The sequence below is a fragment of the Mobula hypostoma genome, chromosome 29, assembly GCF_963921235.1.
Source record: "Mobula hypostoma chromosome 29, sMobHyp1.1, whole genome shotgun sequence".
Classification (NCBI taxonomy): Eukaryota; Metazoa; Chordata; class Chondrichthyes; order Myliobatiformes; family Myliobatidae; genus Mobula; species Mobula hypostoma.
This window is the reverse complement of record NC_086125.1, coordinates 15,705,246-15,721,214: the sequence shown is the minus strand read 5'-3', so window position 1 is coordinate 15,721,214 and position 15,969 is coordinate 15,705,246. Positions and strand designations below refer to the sequence as shown.

General features: G+C 44.8%; 1 protein-coding gene across 1 annotated transcript in view; it reads right to left on the bottom strand.

Moving 5' to 3' along the window:
• Positions 1 to 15,969, bottom strand: part of LOC134339268 (C-type lectin domain family 17, member A-like) — a 78,577-nt gene that overhangs the window by 32,745 nt on the left and 29,863 nt on the right. The window contains exons 3-5 of the mRNA XM_063035639.1: positions 12,525 to 12,569; positions 6,173 to 6,289; positions 5,197 to 5,268 (exon numbers count right to left, since the gene is read on the bottom strand). Coding sequence (XP_062891709.1) covers positions 5,197 to 5,268; positions 6,173 to 6,289; positions 12,525 to 12,569 — 234 coding nt within the window. The remainder of the gene's footprint in view (positions 1 to 5,196; positions 5,269 to 6,172; positions 6,290 to 12,524; positions 12,570 to 15,969) is intronic.

The following is a 15,969-nucleotide window of genomic DNA, read 5'->3' as shown; positions in this document are numbered from 1 at the left end:
CCTTCAAGTAGCTACTTAGCTACTCAACCCATTCTTTGCCTGTTAGATCTCTTAAACAACCCATTCTGCTTCACTTGGTTCTCAATTTAATCATGTATTTCATTTGACACTCTGGATCCACTTTCTTCTGCTGGTTCAGATGACATCTCCCAACACACCTGAAAGAGGAATGTTTCCTAGAAACCTCATCTCAGTTCCTTTGAGATTTATTTCTATTTTCTCCTCAGCCCCAGTAATCCAAGGTACCTGCTTCAGTTACTCAGTGGCAGATTCTACCAATTAAACTCCTCAAAGATTTGGCATCTCTTTCAGATGAACAAAAAGGAGCTTCAGTCCCTCCTTACTGTGAGAATTTTTAGTTACTTCATTTCCAGATCTGGTCATCGCTGGCGAGACCAGAATTTGTTGCCACAGCACGAAATGGAATTGAACTGAACTAAACTGAACATCCCAAACTGGTTCAAGGGCTCTGCGGTTTGATGTTTAGTACTCTGTATGTAATCCACTTGTTTTTTTTTCTGATTTTTTTTGCATATTTGGTGTTTGCTGTTTTCTCTTTGAACAGGTTCCATGGTGAACCTTTCTTTCCTGACTGCCTGTGGGAGGACAAATCTCAGGGTGGTATATAATGGAGACATACTTTGATAATAAATGTACTTTGAATCTTCGACCGACTGCTCTTGAAACACAGTCTTAGAGAACTTGACAGTACATTGACGATCGGATAGATTTGGATTTGTAAACGGGCATACCTGAGCAACTTTCCACATTGTTGGGTAAAACATTGGAGTGAAAAAAGGGAAAGATTTGGGAAAGGGATTAAAAAAAAAGAAAAAATAAAGTAAATAAGTACGTAGGGATTGGATAATTATGTCTGTGGGCAGGAACAAGCACGAACAAATTGGGATATAAACACCTACAATGGTTGGTATATAGGCTTGTATGCAACATTTTGGACCAGTGGAAATGGTCCAGAAGGGTTGTATGGAAACTATTATTACCATTTTTCTTAACAACTAATTTCATTACTTAGCCTAATAGGTTAGATTTACCACAGTACATAATTATCTATTTAAATGTTTATTTTGCTACTTAAGAATGTATAAATAATTGTAGTTTTATACATATAAAAAAATGGAAAAGGTTATATGTGTGAAAAAAGTACATGATAATTGTGAACTCCTTATCCAAATAAAAATAAAATTAAAAAAAAAAGAAAACTGCACTGGAGTATCAGATAGGTATGCAGTTCAGGTCCTTAATACACCAGCAAGGAGGATGTCTGGTCCCAATTCTTTGGCTTTATCATCTGTTTCTTAAGATCCTGAGCAGTGAATGCAGTTAGTTGGGGACTGGTTTCTATGCTGGTGAAGATCTCAGGAGGGAGCTCATTCCATGCATCTGGCTGGGCATGGTTGTCTGTACTTCCTTGTGCTGGGCCCTGCTGTAGTTGGGGGTGAAGACATCACTGGAGCCTCCTCCTCTTCGTGCAAGCTGTGCAATTGCCCACCACCATTCACCGGATGTGTGGGTACCAAGACAACCTGAGCCACTGAGGGATTACAAGGCTCCGTCCAGTGCTGCTGCTTTTGTTCTTTAATACACAGCGACCCGGTGTTGCATCTTCAACAGCTGGGCAGTGCAGTCTTAGGCGTGTCTCGTGGTTCTGCTCCCGATTGGTCTACTGAGCTGATGTCACAGTGGAGGCATGGATGTCCTGGGTGATGGGGTGACAGGCTGTAGGGGTGGACATCTCAGCTGCCGCCAACGTTGGTCCACAGTGCCTTATGGATGACTGATTTTGATCTGTCAGGTTTGTTCTGCTTCTGTTTTACTAAGAATGGCTGTCAAACACCATAATTGAGGTGCTCTCGAGGTGAAGATGAAACGCTAACAAACAGGTACCACATGTAGAGTTGTCGATAGTTCAAAGAGTTTATTCTGTGTACTGTTTCCCTCACCTTTTGCCACAGAACATGGTCAGCTCTGACATCAGTGATGGGGCCACCAGGCCTACCCTGATAATGTGCCCACCCAGAGCCTTCACTACATTCATCACTTCTTCCAAGCATTGCTCCATACTGGGGACCACTGATTCGTCGATGAGAGAGGGTGATGGGTGGGAGTCAGGTGAAGGATACCTTGTCAGAGTTCAGTTGGCACCATGGGATCAAGAGTCAATGTTCTGAGATGACCTGTACACCGCAGAGGGACAGGATGCAGTGTCCTGTCCTGTTTCCTGACATGTTTCCTGTGAGGGTTGATTGTGTGAGGATGATTGCGTCAGGCTGTTGCTTGACTGCTCGGTATTTAGATAGTACTCCCCAGGTGTATGGGAGGAAAACCACGGCTGAGGAGCCATCTCCACTATGTCCAAACTGGGTGGCAAGTTCACAGCTGGATAATTCGTCTGAATGTATCCCTCCTCAGGCCTCATGCAGCACTTACATACAATGAACAGTTTGCTAGCCTGTGCAGGAGGTAAGAAACAGTCACTGGCATTGTTTTAAAATGTCTGTTTACTGTTCACCTGTTCTGTGCAGAACGTGCATCTTGAATTGTATTTTATTAACTTTATTTCTGGTATACTTTGTGTTGTATGTGATATATGTTTTGCTGGTGTGCCATGGTGCAGAGGAACATTGTTTTATTTGGTTGTACTGTATATAGTTACAGTCAGATGAAAATATACTTCAAAGAACATTCATCAGTGAAGCAGTCAGCGTGACTGAGACTGGGTTTGTTCCAAAATCCTGGACTTGCCATAGTGGGAATTGAATTCGGGTCTCTGGTTATTGCATCTGGGTTTTCAATAATTCTTCCAATAAGTTAACGCTTGTGTTGTCTCTGTATCAGATGGGGCCTTTGAGGCTCTTGGCTTAGACTCTAGAGGATCCAGGCAGACAGCAGAGAGCAGCACTGAGGCTGGCGTATACTTGGTGGCCTTCCCCTCGGATGTAGCATTTCTCAAGTGAACATGGACAACCCCCAGGGCACTCAGGTCAGGTTCCATGTGCAACTCTTTAGATGAGGAGATGTTCTTTGCCTGCACACAACAAGGTGCAAACAGCGTGGGCTGATGTGTAACGGCAAGCATTGATTACTAGTTTAGCAAAGCCAACCTACTCCAACCTGCCCTATCATCAGTAACTGGTGGGGCCACTGTTAACCAGTCCAGCCACATAGATACAGTTACTGCAGGAGCAGGTCACAGGCTGGTTCTCTACTGTGAGGAGCTCACTGAAGCCTTTGTACCGGGCTGGTTAAGGACCCCATAGAACAGAGCGCACGCGTGTATACACACACACACACACACACACACACACACACACACACACACACTCACCTACCAATAAACAGACACACATACACACACACACCTACCAATAAACACACACACCTACCAATAAACACACACACCTACCAATAAACAGACACACACACACATACAACTACCAATAAACAGACACACATACACACAACTACAAATAAACACACACCCCTACCAATAAACAGGCACACACACACACACAGACACCACTACCAATAGACACACACACACACACACACACAACTACCAATAAACAGACACACACACAGACAACTACCAATAGACAGACAGACAGACAGACAGACAGACAGACACACACACACCTACCAATAAACAGACACACACACACACACACACACACCTACCAATAAACAGACTCACACACAACTACCAATAAACAGACACACATACACACAACTACAAATAAACGCACACCCCTACCAATAAACAGGCACACACACACACTTGCATATGTTCCCAACTGAAGTGGGGACGATCCCAGCTTCTTGATCAGGGATCCCAGGACCATGACAAACCTCTGCATCCTTGGCCATCCAAGTGTCAGAGTACACCTCAGGCCCTGGGATACTCCTGCTGACACAGAACAGGAGTGAAGTTGGGAGTCAGTGGAGACATTTACCAGTTCAGTTGTCTCTGACTGGAAAGTCTAATATAACTTTTGGCAGCTGTCTCAGCAGGAACTTGTGGAGAACTGAGCAGCCTCCTGCAGGACCACCCATCATCAGGACCATGACACCAGTCAGAGGAACACAAATTACACTCCCACAAAGTGTCAACCTTTGATTAAAAACTTTGATTGCTCTGCAGGCTCATAAAAAACTGAAAAAGTGTTAAAATACTTCATTAAAAACTTTTAAATATTTTCAAACATTGCTAGACATTTTAAAATTATATCAACCGAGGGTCTAAAGGAAAATGTTTTGCAAAACTTTAAGGAAATATTAAACATTCTTAAAGTATTTTCCATGACTAATTCTCAGCCTAGATTAGAACAACTTTTCTCTTTGATTCAAGTCAGGAGGGGGACAGCTTGCACAGTGCAAAGTTCCCAGCCAGTTTGTGGTGTTAAATGGTATTTAGCCCCAGTTGCTCTCCTGTGGGTCAGAGACCAGTGTTCAGCGTGATGGGGAAGCACACAGAATATTTCAACCCAGTTTCTGCCTTTTAATAGCCGGATGCAGTAATCCAGAATCACAGTTTGTGATATGGGTCAATGGTGACCTTGCATTACCTCAGAGAGACAAACAATCTACAATTTGTTGGAGGAACTCAGCAGGTCAAGCAGCATTGGTGGTGGGGGGAGGGGGGAGGGGGAGAAGGAACTGTCGATGTTTCGGGTCAAAACACTGCTTCAGGACTGAGAATGGAGCGGAGAGTTAAAGAGGAGAGAGTGTTCAGACAGGCCAGTCGATGGATTGGGGAGGAGTGACAGATGAGGACAGATGTAGCACGGAAGGGGAGGGTGAAAGGTGGAGTTGGCAGATGCAGCTGGGTGATAGGTGGAGACAGAGAATAAAAGGTAGGTGGAACCAAGCTGGTAGATGGACCAATTTGCAGAATGCAGGTCACATCAGACCTGATGCAGAGTTTCAACTCAAAATGCTGACAATTCCGTCCCTGATACTGCTTGGCCTGCTGAATTCCTCCAGCAGGCTGTAAGTGGCTCCAGATTCCAATGTCTGCAACCTCCTGTGTCTCCAGTTATCACAGAGAATCTGAGCCAGCTTCTCAGTCTCACATGACCTGGATCCACTGTGTCCCTGGGAATCCCTGAGGTTCCTAATGCTCTTACACAGAGACTTCCAGCAGGAGCTGGGTTCATGAAGAGTTTGGGCAAGACTCACCCTCCTTCACTCTCGCAAGTTTCTTTGTCATATCATCCTTCAGATCCTTAATTTCACTGGATATCTGTCGAACTGAAAGTAAGACAGTTATTACTCGTATTGTTGTATCCTGTCTCTAACTTTCTCAATCAGCAGGATGAGGACAGTCGGAGCCCAGGGTAGATGAACAGTAGGGACTGAATTTGGAAACAGAGGAGTATCAGGTCTTTCCACATTGCTCAGCCATATTACAACTGTATATTCATCTCCTCTTGCTTCATAACAGCTAACAAACTAGCAGTCAGACATTCCATTTTCAGAGAGCTGGAAAATCCCAACACCTGGAAAATCCACAGCACTTGGCTAAACTTAAGTCCTTGACCTGAAATGTTAATCTGTTTCTCTCTCCATAGTCGCTGCCTGAGCTGCTGAATGCAAAGTTTTCAGTTTCTTTTAATCAGAATGCTGATGACAGTTTGGGATGTGCCACGTGTTCAAACGGCAGGAGTTGGGAATGGCTAGGTTTAGCCGGGTAACCAATTTCCGTCAAGCTTAATTGCACCCATGTGACCAATTAGCCTTCTAACCCATTCATCTTTGAAAGGTAAGGAAATTAGAATACGTGGAGGAAACTTAGATGGTCACAACATTGTGGGCCGAAGGGCCTGTAATGTGCTGTAGATGTCTATGTTCTATGAGAACGTACCCCACTGAATGACAGTGGTGGAACTGAACCTGAGTCACTGGTGGTGTAATAGTGTAACGCTAACTGTGAGGCTCCCATGCCGCCCCCAAGTATTCTAAAGTAGCTCTATGGATTCGTGACACACTGAATGTATTTAGACAAGGGTGAAACCTTGTGACCACGCCCTCACGCTTCCTTTGGTGCACGGTGACTCAGCCATCCGCTGACCTTTCAGAAACGGCTCCCCCAAAGATGCAGGCCCTTCCCCAGCCCGTGTCATCACCCAGCTCTTGCACACTCTCAGTGACTTACACTTGAGCATTTCCACAACGAACATCACCATCAGCAGGACAAACAGAGCCAGGAGAATGTAGCTCACAATGCTGAAGGACTTTCCTGCTGCTGCTCCTGCCGTTCCTTTCGTGGGATCTGGAAGGAGATGGAGGAGATGATGAATTCATCAACAGAATTATCAGCATCTAACTGATGGCTGAAGTTCTCACAAGCCACACATCCCTGTTTACACTGTCGGCGCCAGAGATTTTTTCTTGCTGGTGCTACAGTGGGGCTGAATTATTCAGTGATGGCGCTGAGGGATGTACTGAATGGTAACATGTATTCGCAAGGCCAGATGCGTGGCATTCAAAAGTCAGTTTCGAGCATTATGTGCCTACTAAAAATGCCTCTGTTGATTCACAAAAAACAGCAATTGATAGATCTAATATAGAAGTGAACTGTGACAGTGTCAACAGCATTGGAGACAACCCGGGCTACACAGAGCATAAACAAACAAACCAACAGAGCATCCGACCCACAACGCACAACGTGAATCACGCACCAATCCCGCAATCAGCATCAAATGCGTGATTTTCAACTGAAAAACACAACACCAACCCACAATGTCCACTGCTATTCGCATTACATAGACAGACAATGCCAAAAGATACACCGTTATTAAAAGTCAAATAAGGCAAACAACAGATGCAAGGCTTTACCAGGAGTTGGACAAATCGTACTCTGACCATGAAATACCTCAATTAATTCGGCTATTGAATTTAAAACAAAAATTAACAGAATCACCGCTTGGAAGTCTAAGCAGAACCAGTAGGCTTAATAGCAGTAAATGTAATATTTTAGGATTTGCGGGAAACATAAGGACTATGGGGTAACCACCACAAAATAATAATTATAATCAGCATTAGTCTAGGCCCAAATTTAAAAAAAAATCAACTGCACTCACCATTGATGTTTTCAGAGAAGCTCAATCCGTCTGTTGTTGTGATTGGTGGTGAAAGCATCAATGATTTTCTGGATGTCAAGTGCCTTGGTCCTCTGGCTGTTTATGGCCAACAGGGCCAAGTTGCTGTTTCGAGCATCGCCGCTGCTATTCCTTAGGTAGTTTTTAAGACGTCTGAGGCTAGAGAAACTCCCTTCGCATGAGGCAGCTGTCACACGCAGAGTCAGTGATATGCAGATTAGTTTGTATAAATCTATAAATGCATCGTGGTGGGGTCTCATTAGAGCTAGAAATTCCACTGTGTCATTCACTGTCTGTCCTTACTTTTGTTTTGTTTCCAGCAGATGCTGAACCTGATGTAGCTCTGCAGTCAGGTTCACTTCAATCACTCCATAGTATTGGGCCATTGGCTAAAGACAATTCTTGTCTCGGAAGAACTTGTGTTTGGGACTCAATGCTGAGACTCCAGTCAGAACACTCCCAGTCTCAACTGAGAATCATCTTTTCATTTCAGTCAGAAGTCTGTCTATAACCGGATAGAAACAGTGGTTGCGAAGGTTATCAGAGGATGTGACAGATGTCCGTTCAGTTTGGGCCTCAATGACAAAATCATGTAGGCGGCGGGGTGGCTGGGTCTGTCTCCTTTCATGTGGTCTGCTCTGTATACCGGCCTTGACGCACAGGTCCCTAGCTCTTGTCTGAATTTCACTCCATGATTCCTCTCCCCGTTTTGCTGAGAGTGCATCGATAACAGACTGAGCCAAGTCCACAGCGGATGAAAGGTCCAGACTGGGAGATTGTAGCTGGTCTGACATGAACTTGGTGACTTGGAATAAATCCTCAAACAGAGTGATAAGTAAAGCAAACTGCTCGTCAATCAGTCCGTTTACAGCTCTGGACTCCGTTTTCCTCCGTGCATTTGGTTGACCCATAATATCCTGTAGTGTAGCTAGAATGGCAAGGAGTGATTTCCTTGTAGCCCACAAAGCTGTATACTGCCATGTCCAGCGTGTATCTGACAATTTCTTCAACTCCACGGGCTGTGCAGTTGATCCTAGTTCTCTCTGTTTCTTCATGAAAAGATTGTGGGCAACAGAGTTTGAAAAGAAGTTGTAAAGCAGCTGCACAGTTTCAAAAAACACACCTGCTTGTACATTGCTCACAACATCCACTAAAACAAAGTCAAGTCTATGAGCATGGCAGTGTATATATAATGGCTGCGGGACCCCTTTCCTGAACCTCTCTTGTACCTGGTTATTGCACCTGGACATCACTGCCGCCCCGTCATAACACGGACTTGCACGCGTTCTTATCAATAATGCACTGGACGAGTGTCTGTTCAATGCTTTTAAGAAGCGACTCTGCGTCCAACTCTTCTGCTGGAGTCAAGTGCAAGAATTTTTCAAGCACTGTTTCGTTATTCAAATACCGTACCACCACTGATATTTGCTCCTTTTTACTCAAGTCTTTACTTTCATCCACCATGATGGCAAAATGTCCAGCCTCCTTGATTTCTGCACTAATCTGACATCTGACCATATCTGCCATAATACCCATAATTTCATTTTGGATATCATGATGGATATATTGCATTTCCAGGATTGTCATTTTTTTTTTTAGCTACAGTCTCATCAAACTGCCCAATTACACTGAGCAACTCAACAAAGTTTCCCCTATTGTTGTAGCTTTCCGCTAGTTGCGGTAACCGGTGACAGTGAAGGTAGACTCAGAATGGAAACCATGTCCTCCACACAGGAAATGCCTGCATGCGAAGCAGAACACAGTATCTTTCATGATCGAATATTCCAGCCAGGAGTACAGGTTGAATTAGCCACGAATAAAACTCCTTTGCTGATTGCCAAACCGTTGCGAAGGGTACTTTTTCAATGCTGTCCGACGGGGTCCTTCCTCAGGCTGCTAGCTAACATTGCTAACAGTATTCCCACTCGCACTAAGAGCAGCTTCATCCACGTTCTGTTCTGAATCCCGCTCCATTTCTTGTTCCTCTACTTCGCCCTTGCACTCCTTCGATGAACTGCTGTCGTCCTCATCCCCACTTACTTCTTTCTGCATGAAACTTTCAATTAAGACAGGCTCGGGCTGAAACACCACTGATTCCTCTGGATGAGGTCATTTTCTCACTAAAAATTGATCCATTTTTTCACGCCGGCCAAAATAATGCATGTGCCAGGCCCACGCTAGCTTGCAAAAGAACAATGTGTGTGTGGGGCATCCGTTAGTCTGGTGAGACCATGGATCTGCGCCTGGATGTATACTATCAATCTCTCGCGTGAGTGAGAGTGAGTGACATCACCACCTTAAGTGATCTTAGATCAGCTTAACTGATCTGAGGACAGCAATGGCAAGACATTGACAACGAACAAATAAGCAGAAGTGTAGCGTGGATCTGACCTTAGACCAGCACAGAGCTTATAACTTTATTGCTGCATGGTTGCTATGGTAATTGGGGGCACTGTTTCACTCGATCAACTGGAGAAACAAGCTGTGTTCAAAACTATACAGAGAAAGCAGCTGCAATTTGTATGTCAAATTTCAGTTAATTTCTTTGTGGTGCTGTGGTGGTGCACCAGTTAATTTCTTTCTGGTGCAAGGGAGATGAGGCTGAGTACAGGGCTACGGTAGGAAACTTTGTCACATGGTGTGAGCAGAATTATCTGCAGCTTAATGTGAAAAAGACTAAGGAGCTGGTGGTAGACCTGAGGAGAGCTAAGGTACCGGCGACCCCTGTTTCCATCCAGGGAGTCAGTGTGGACGTGGTGGAGGATTACACATACCTGGGGATACGAATTGACAATAAACTGGACTGGTCAAAGAACACCGAGGCTGTCTACAAGAAGGGTCAGAGCCGTCTCTATTTCCTGAGGAGACTGAGGTCCTTTAACATCTGCCGGACGATGCTGAGGATATTCTACGAGTCTGTGGTGGCCAGTGCTATCACGTTTGCTGTTGTGTGCTGGGGAAGCAGGCTGAGGGTAGCGGACACCAACAGAATCAACAAACTCATTGGTAAGGCCAGTGATGTTGTGGGGATGGAACTGGACTCTCTGACGGTGGTGTCTGAAAAGAGGATGCTGTCCAAGTTGCATGCCATCTTGGACAATGTCTCCCATCCACTACATAATGTACTGGTTGGGCACAGGAGTACATTCAGCCAGAGACTCATTCCAACGAGATGCAACACAGAGCGTCACAGGAAGTCATTCCTGCCTGTGGCCATCAAACTTTACAACTCCTCCCTTGGAAGGCGAGACACCCTGAGCCAGTAGGCTGGTCCTGGACTTATTTCATAATTTACTGGCATAATTTACATATTACTATTTAACTATTTATGGTTTTATTACTGTTTAATTATTTATGGTGCAACTGTAACGAAAACCAATTTCCCCCGGGATCAATAAAGTATGACTATGACTATGTGGTGCCATTGTAATTTCTGCTGGCACCACCTCAGCGCTGCCACTGCCTGTTTACCAGTGGCCTTTGCATGGTTCACTGTGGAAGCCTGAAATGGGAAACCAGGTCACAGTTTCCAAATTCCAACTCAGTTTCCCTTCTATAGCAAGCCTGAGCATTTTGTTGTAAATCTTTGCCCATTGACACTGGCTCAACGATTTCTCCCTCTTCATTAGAACACCCTAACCTGAGATTTGCTCCAATCACACTCCTTTATTGCCTTCTTACCCCATTAACAACCCTTCCCCACAGGAACGCTCCCCACACTCTAACACAGGGATTCCCTTTGTTCTACTCACCCCCTCGCCAGTCCTCTCTGCAACTTGAAACTAAGCTGCAGCTTCTTCTTTCTCTGTCCTGGTATTGAGTCCTTCACTTAAAATGTTAATCTGTTTCACTCCATAGTTGCTGCCTTACTTGCTGGAGTTTTCAGTTTTCGTATCAAAATACAAGTGACAGTTTTGGATGTGTTAGATGCTCAGATGGCAGGAGTTGGGAGTGGCCAGACTTAGCCAAGTGCTGGAGATTTTCCAGCTGTGCTGATGCATGAGACAGGTTGATATGCCCCCGGAACAGGCCTCTGTGGCCCTGTTCCTTTGGGACTAACTTACCCACCCCCAGTAGGAATCTGTGACTCAGGAGAAGAGAGTTAATGAAATATATGGGTTCTGAAACTCTCTCAACCTTCCCTGAATGAACCCAGCCTATATGTATGTGTGTATGTGTGTGTGTGTGTGTGTGTGTATATATACACACATATACACACACACACATATACATACATATATACACATATACACACACAAACTTAAAACTTCTGCGCAGTATTCCATACACACACATATACAAACCTAAAACTTGCACAGTACTGTAGATGCAGTCATAAGGAAGGGACTCTAGTGTATTTACTTTTTTAGGAAGCTAAGGATATTTGACTTGCCGCCGAACACTCGAATAAACTTTTACAGATATACTGTTGAAGATATCCTGACTGGGTGCGCCATGGCCTGATGCAGCAATTCAAATGCACGGGAATATAAGAAGCTGAGGAAAGTAATGAACTCAGCCCAATACATCGCGGGCCCCACCACACCCACCAACGGTAGTACCTACAGGAGACACTGCTTCATGAAGGCAACATCCATCATCAAAGGTCCCTGCCGTCCAGGCCATGCCATCTTCCCACAGCTTCCACCAGAAGGAGGTACACAAGTCTAAAGTCCCACACAACCAGGTTTGAGAACTTCACTTCAACCATTCATTTCTCGAGCCTACTGGCAAAACCCTAATCACCCCCACGGTATAACAATAGTATGACCATTTCACATTTCACTTCTATGATCTAAAAACGCCCTTGTTCATTTGTTCTATTTGTTTTAATTAGGTTTGTTTTTGTCATTATGTATACTTGATATTGAATTTGTATTTTTCTTATGAATGCTTCTCATATGACCAAGGTGTTGGACCTTGTTAAAGACCTTAAAGAAATCCATGTAAACTACACAGATCTCATCAATATATTTATCTCTTTAAAGAGCTCAGTTAAATTAGACAGGATCTCCCACCAACAAATCCGTGCTGACTATCCCTGACCAGTCCCTAACTTTCTGAGTGCAGATTAATTGTTTCCCTTACATGATCTGTTCACCCCTTCTCTCAGTCTGACTGGATCGTTATTGTGCCTTCTGGCTGGGGGACTAGCTCTTCCCAGTTTTCCCTTCTTTCCAACTTCTGCGCAGGGAGACTACTGCCCACTGTCATTACAGATTGGAGCAATCAGTCCGTGATTCTTGTTACATTTTGTACCCACGAGGGTCGCTCTCCCTCCATTCCTTTCCATACCTCTCTCTAACCCCTCACCCTCCCGCTCTCTCACATCCCCCATGTGTTACCCTCTTTTACCCTCAGACACAATCTGCACCCCCTCCTGTTCCCCACGATTCACAGACTCACCTCCACCTGGTGCCTCCTGTCTTCTGACTGGCTGGGCATCCTCACCTTCAAGGGGTAAGAAGAAATAAGTGTGCAGATTGGTAAATCTGTTCATTATTTTCACATGTATCGACCCACTCTCCATGCAGATAATTTCATTACATCAGTACATTGAAGAAGAACAAAATCAAACAAGATAACACAGAATAAAGTGTTACAGTTAAAGAAATGTGCAATGTAGGAAGACATTAAGGTGCAAGACCACAGTGAGGTAGATTACGAGGTCGAGAGCCCATCTTTTTGTAAATAGTCTTCCACTGGGAACCATTGCAGAGTCTGATAACAACTTGACAGAAGCTGTCCTTCAGCCTGGTAGAATGTGCTTTCAGGCTTTTGTATCTTCTGACTGATGGGAGGGGGAGAGAACGTTTGGGGTAGGAGTGGTCTTTGATTGTTCTGCTTTACTGAGGCAACAAAAGGTGTAAACAGAATCCAAGTAGGGGAGGTTGTTTTCATTCCAAGTCATTATGCATCTAGACAGGATGCTTTCTATAAACACAAGAAAGTCTGCAGATGCTGGAAATCCAGAGCAATACACACACAAAATATTGGAGGAACTCAGCAGTTCAGGCAACATCTGTGGTAAACGATAAACAGCCGACGTTTCAGACCAAGATCCTTCTTCTGGAGTGAGAAGGAAGGGGGAAATGCCAGAATAAAAAGGTGGGGGAGGGGAAAGAGGCTAGCTGGAAGCTGATAGGTCAAAGGGTGGAGAAGAAAGAATCTGATGGGACAAGAGAGTGGAGAAAGGGAAGGGGAGGGCTACCCGGGGAAGTCATAGGCAGGTGAGAAGTAGTAAAGGGTCGGAGTGAGAAGAGGAAGTGGGTGGGATGGAATTTGTTTACTGGAAATCGATATTCATGCCATCATGCAGGAGGGTACCCAGACGGAATGTAAGGTGTCACTCCTCCACCCTGAGGATGCCCTTATCTTGGCACAACAGGAGGCCATAGACCAATATGTTGGAATGGGAATGGGAATTGCAATTAAAATGTTTTGCCAACAGGAAGTCAGAATCAGGTTTATTATCACCGGCACGTTATGTGAAATTTGTTAACTTAGCAGGAGCAGTTCAATGCAATACATAAAACAGAGGAAGAAAATAAATATAATTAATAAATAAATAAATTACAGTATATGTAGATTTAAAAATGTGCAAAAAACAGAAATACTGTACATTTAAAAAAAAGAGTTAGTATTCAAGGGTTCAATGTCCATTTAGGAATCGGATGGCAGAGGGGAAGAAGCTGTTCCTGAATCACTGAGTGTGTGCCTTCAGGCTTCTGTATCTCCTACCTGATGGTAACAGTGAGAAAAGGACATGCCCTGGGTGCTGGAGGTCTTTAATAATGGACGCTGCCTTTCTGAGACACCGCTCCCTGAAGATGTCCTGGGTACTTTGTAAGCTAGTACCCAAGATGGAACTGACTAGATTTACAGCCCTCTGCAGCTTCTTTCGGTCCTGTGCAGTAGCCTCCCCTCCATACCAGACAGTGATGCAGCCTGTCAGAATGCTCTCCACAGTACATCTATAGAAGTTTTTGAGTGTATTTGTTGACATGCCAAATCTCTTCAAACTCCTAATGAAGTATAGCCGCTGTCTTGCCTTCTTTATAACTACATCGATATGTTGGGACCAGGTTAGAGCCTCAGAGATCTTGACACCCAGGAACTTGAAACTGCTCATTCTCTCCACTTCTGATCCCTCTATGAGGATTGGTATGTGTTCTTTCGTCTTATCCTTTCTGAAGTCCACAATCAGCTCTTTCATCTTACTAATGTTGAGTGCCAGGTTATTGCTGCAGCACCACTCCACTAGTTGGCATATCTCACTCCTGTACAGCCTCTTTTCAGCACCTGAGATACTACCAACAATGGTTGTGTCATCAGCAAATTTATATAGATGGTATTTGAGCTATGCCTAGCCACACAATCATGAGAATAGAGCAGTGGGCTAAGCACACACTCCTGAGGTGTGCCAGTGTTGATCATCAGCGAGGAGGAGATGTTATCACCAATCTGCATAGATTGTGGTCTTATGGTTAGGAAGTCAAGAGTCCAATGGCAGAGGGAGGTACAGAGGCCCAGGTTCTGCAACATCTCAATAGGATTGTGGGAATGATGGTATTAAATGCTAAGCTATAGTCGATGAACAGCATCCTGACATAGGTGTTTGTGTTGTCCAGGTGGTCTAAAGCTGTGTGGAGAACCATTGAGATTGCATCTACCGTTGACCTACGGTGGTGATAGGCAAATTGCAATGGGTCCAGGTCCTTGCTGAGGCAGGAGTTCAGTCTAGTCATGACCAACCTCTCAAAGCATTTCATTACTGTCAATGTGAGTGCTACCTGGTGATAGTCATTAAGGCAGCTTCTTCTTAGGCACTGGTATAATTGTTGCTTTTTTGAAGCATGTGGGAACTTCTGCCCGTAGCAGTGAGAGGTTGAAAATGTCCTTGAATACTCCCGCTAGATGGTTGATACGGGTTTTCAGAGCATTACCAGGTACTCCATTGGGATCTTCCACCTTGCAAGGGTTCACTCTCTTTAAAGCCAGTCTAACATCAGCCTCTGAGACAGAGATCACAGAGTCATCAGGTGCAGCAGGGATCTTCACAGCTGTACTTGTGTTCTCCCTTTTAAAGCGGGCATAGAAGGCTTTGAGTTCATCTGGTAGTGAAACATCGCTACCATTCATACTATTGGGTTTCACTTTGCAGGAAGTAATGTCTTACAGACCCTGCCAGAGTTGTTGTACATCCGATGTCGCCTCCAAACTCATTTGAAATTGTCTTTTTGCCCTTGAAACAGCCCTCCGCAAATCATACCTGGTTTTCTGGTACAGGCCTGGGTCGCCAGACTTGAATGCCACAGAAATGGCCTTCAGCAGACGACGTACCTCCAAAAGCATCCACGGCTTTTGGTTTGGGAATGTACAGTAAGTCTTTGTGGGCACACACTCATCACACGGGTTTTAATGAAGTCGGTAACAGCTGCAACATACTCATCCAGGTTCGAAGGTGAATCCCTGAATACAGTCCAGTCCACCGATTCATTGCACCCGTCCCGCTTGTGGTAGATGATGTGGTGGTCCTCGACGAAGTGGCCCCCCAATTTATGACGGGTCTCACCAACGTAGAGGAGGCCACATCAGGAGCACTGGACACAATAGACGACCGCAGCAGATTTGCAGGTGAAGTGTTGCCTCACCTGGAAGGACTGTTTGGCGCCCTGGATGGGGGTGAGGGAGGAGCTGTATGGGTAGGTGTAGCACCTAGGCTGTTTCATGGGGTAGGTGCCCAGAGAGAGATTAGTGGGGAGGGGCGAATGGGCAAGGGAATCATGGAGGGCGTGATCCCTGCAGAAAGTGGGGTTGGGGAGGGAGGGAAGATATGTTTAGTGGTAGT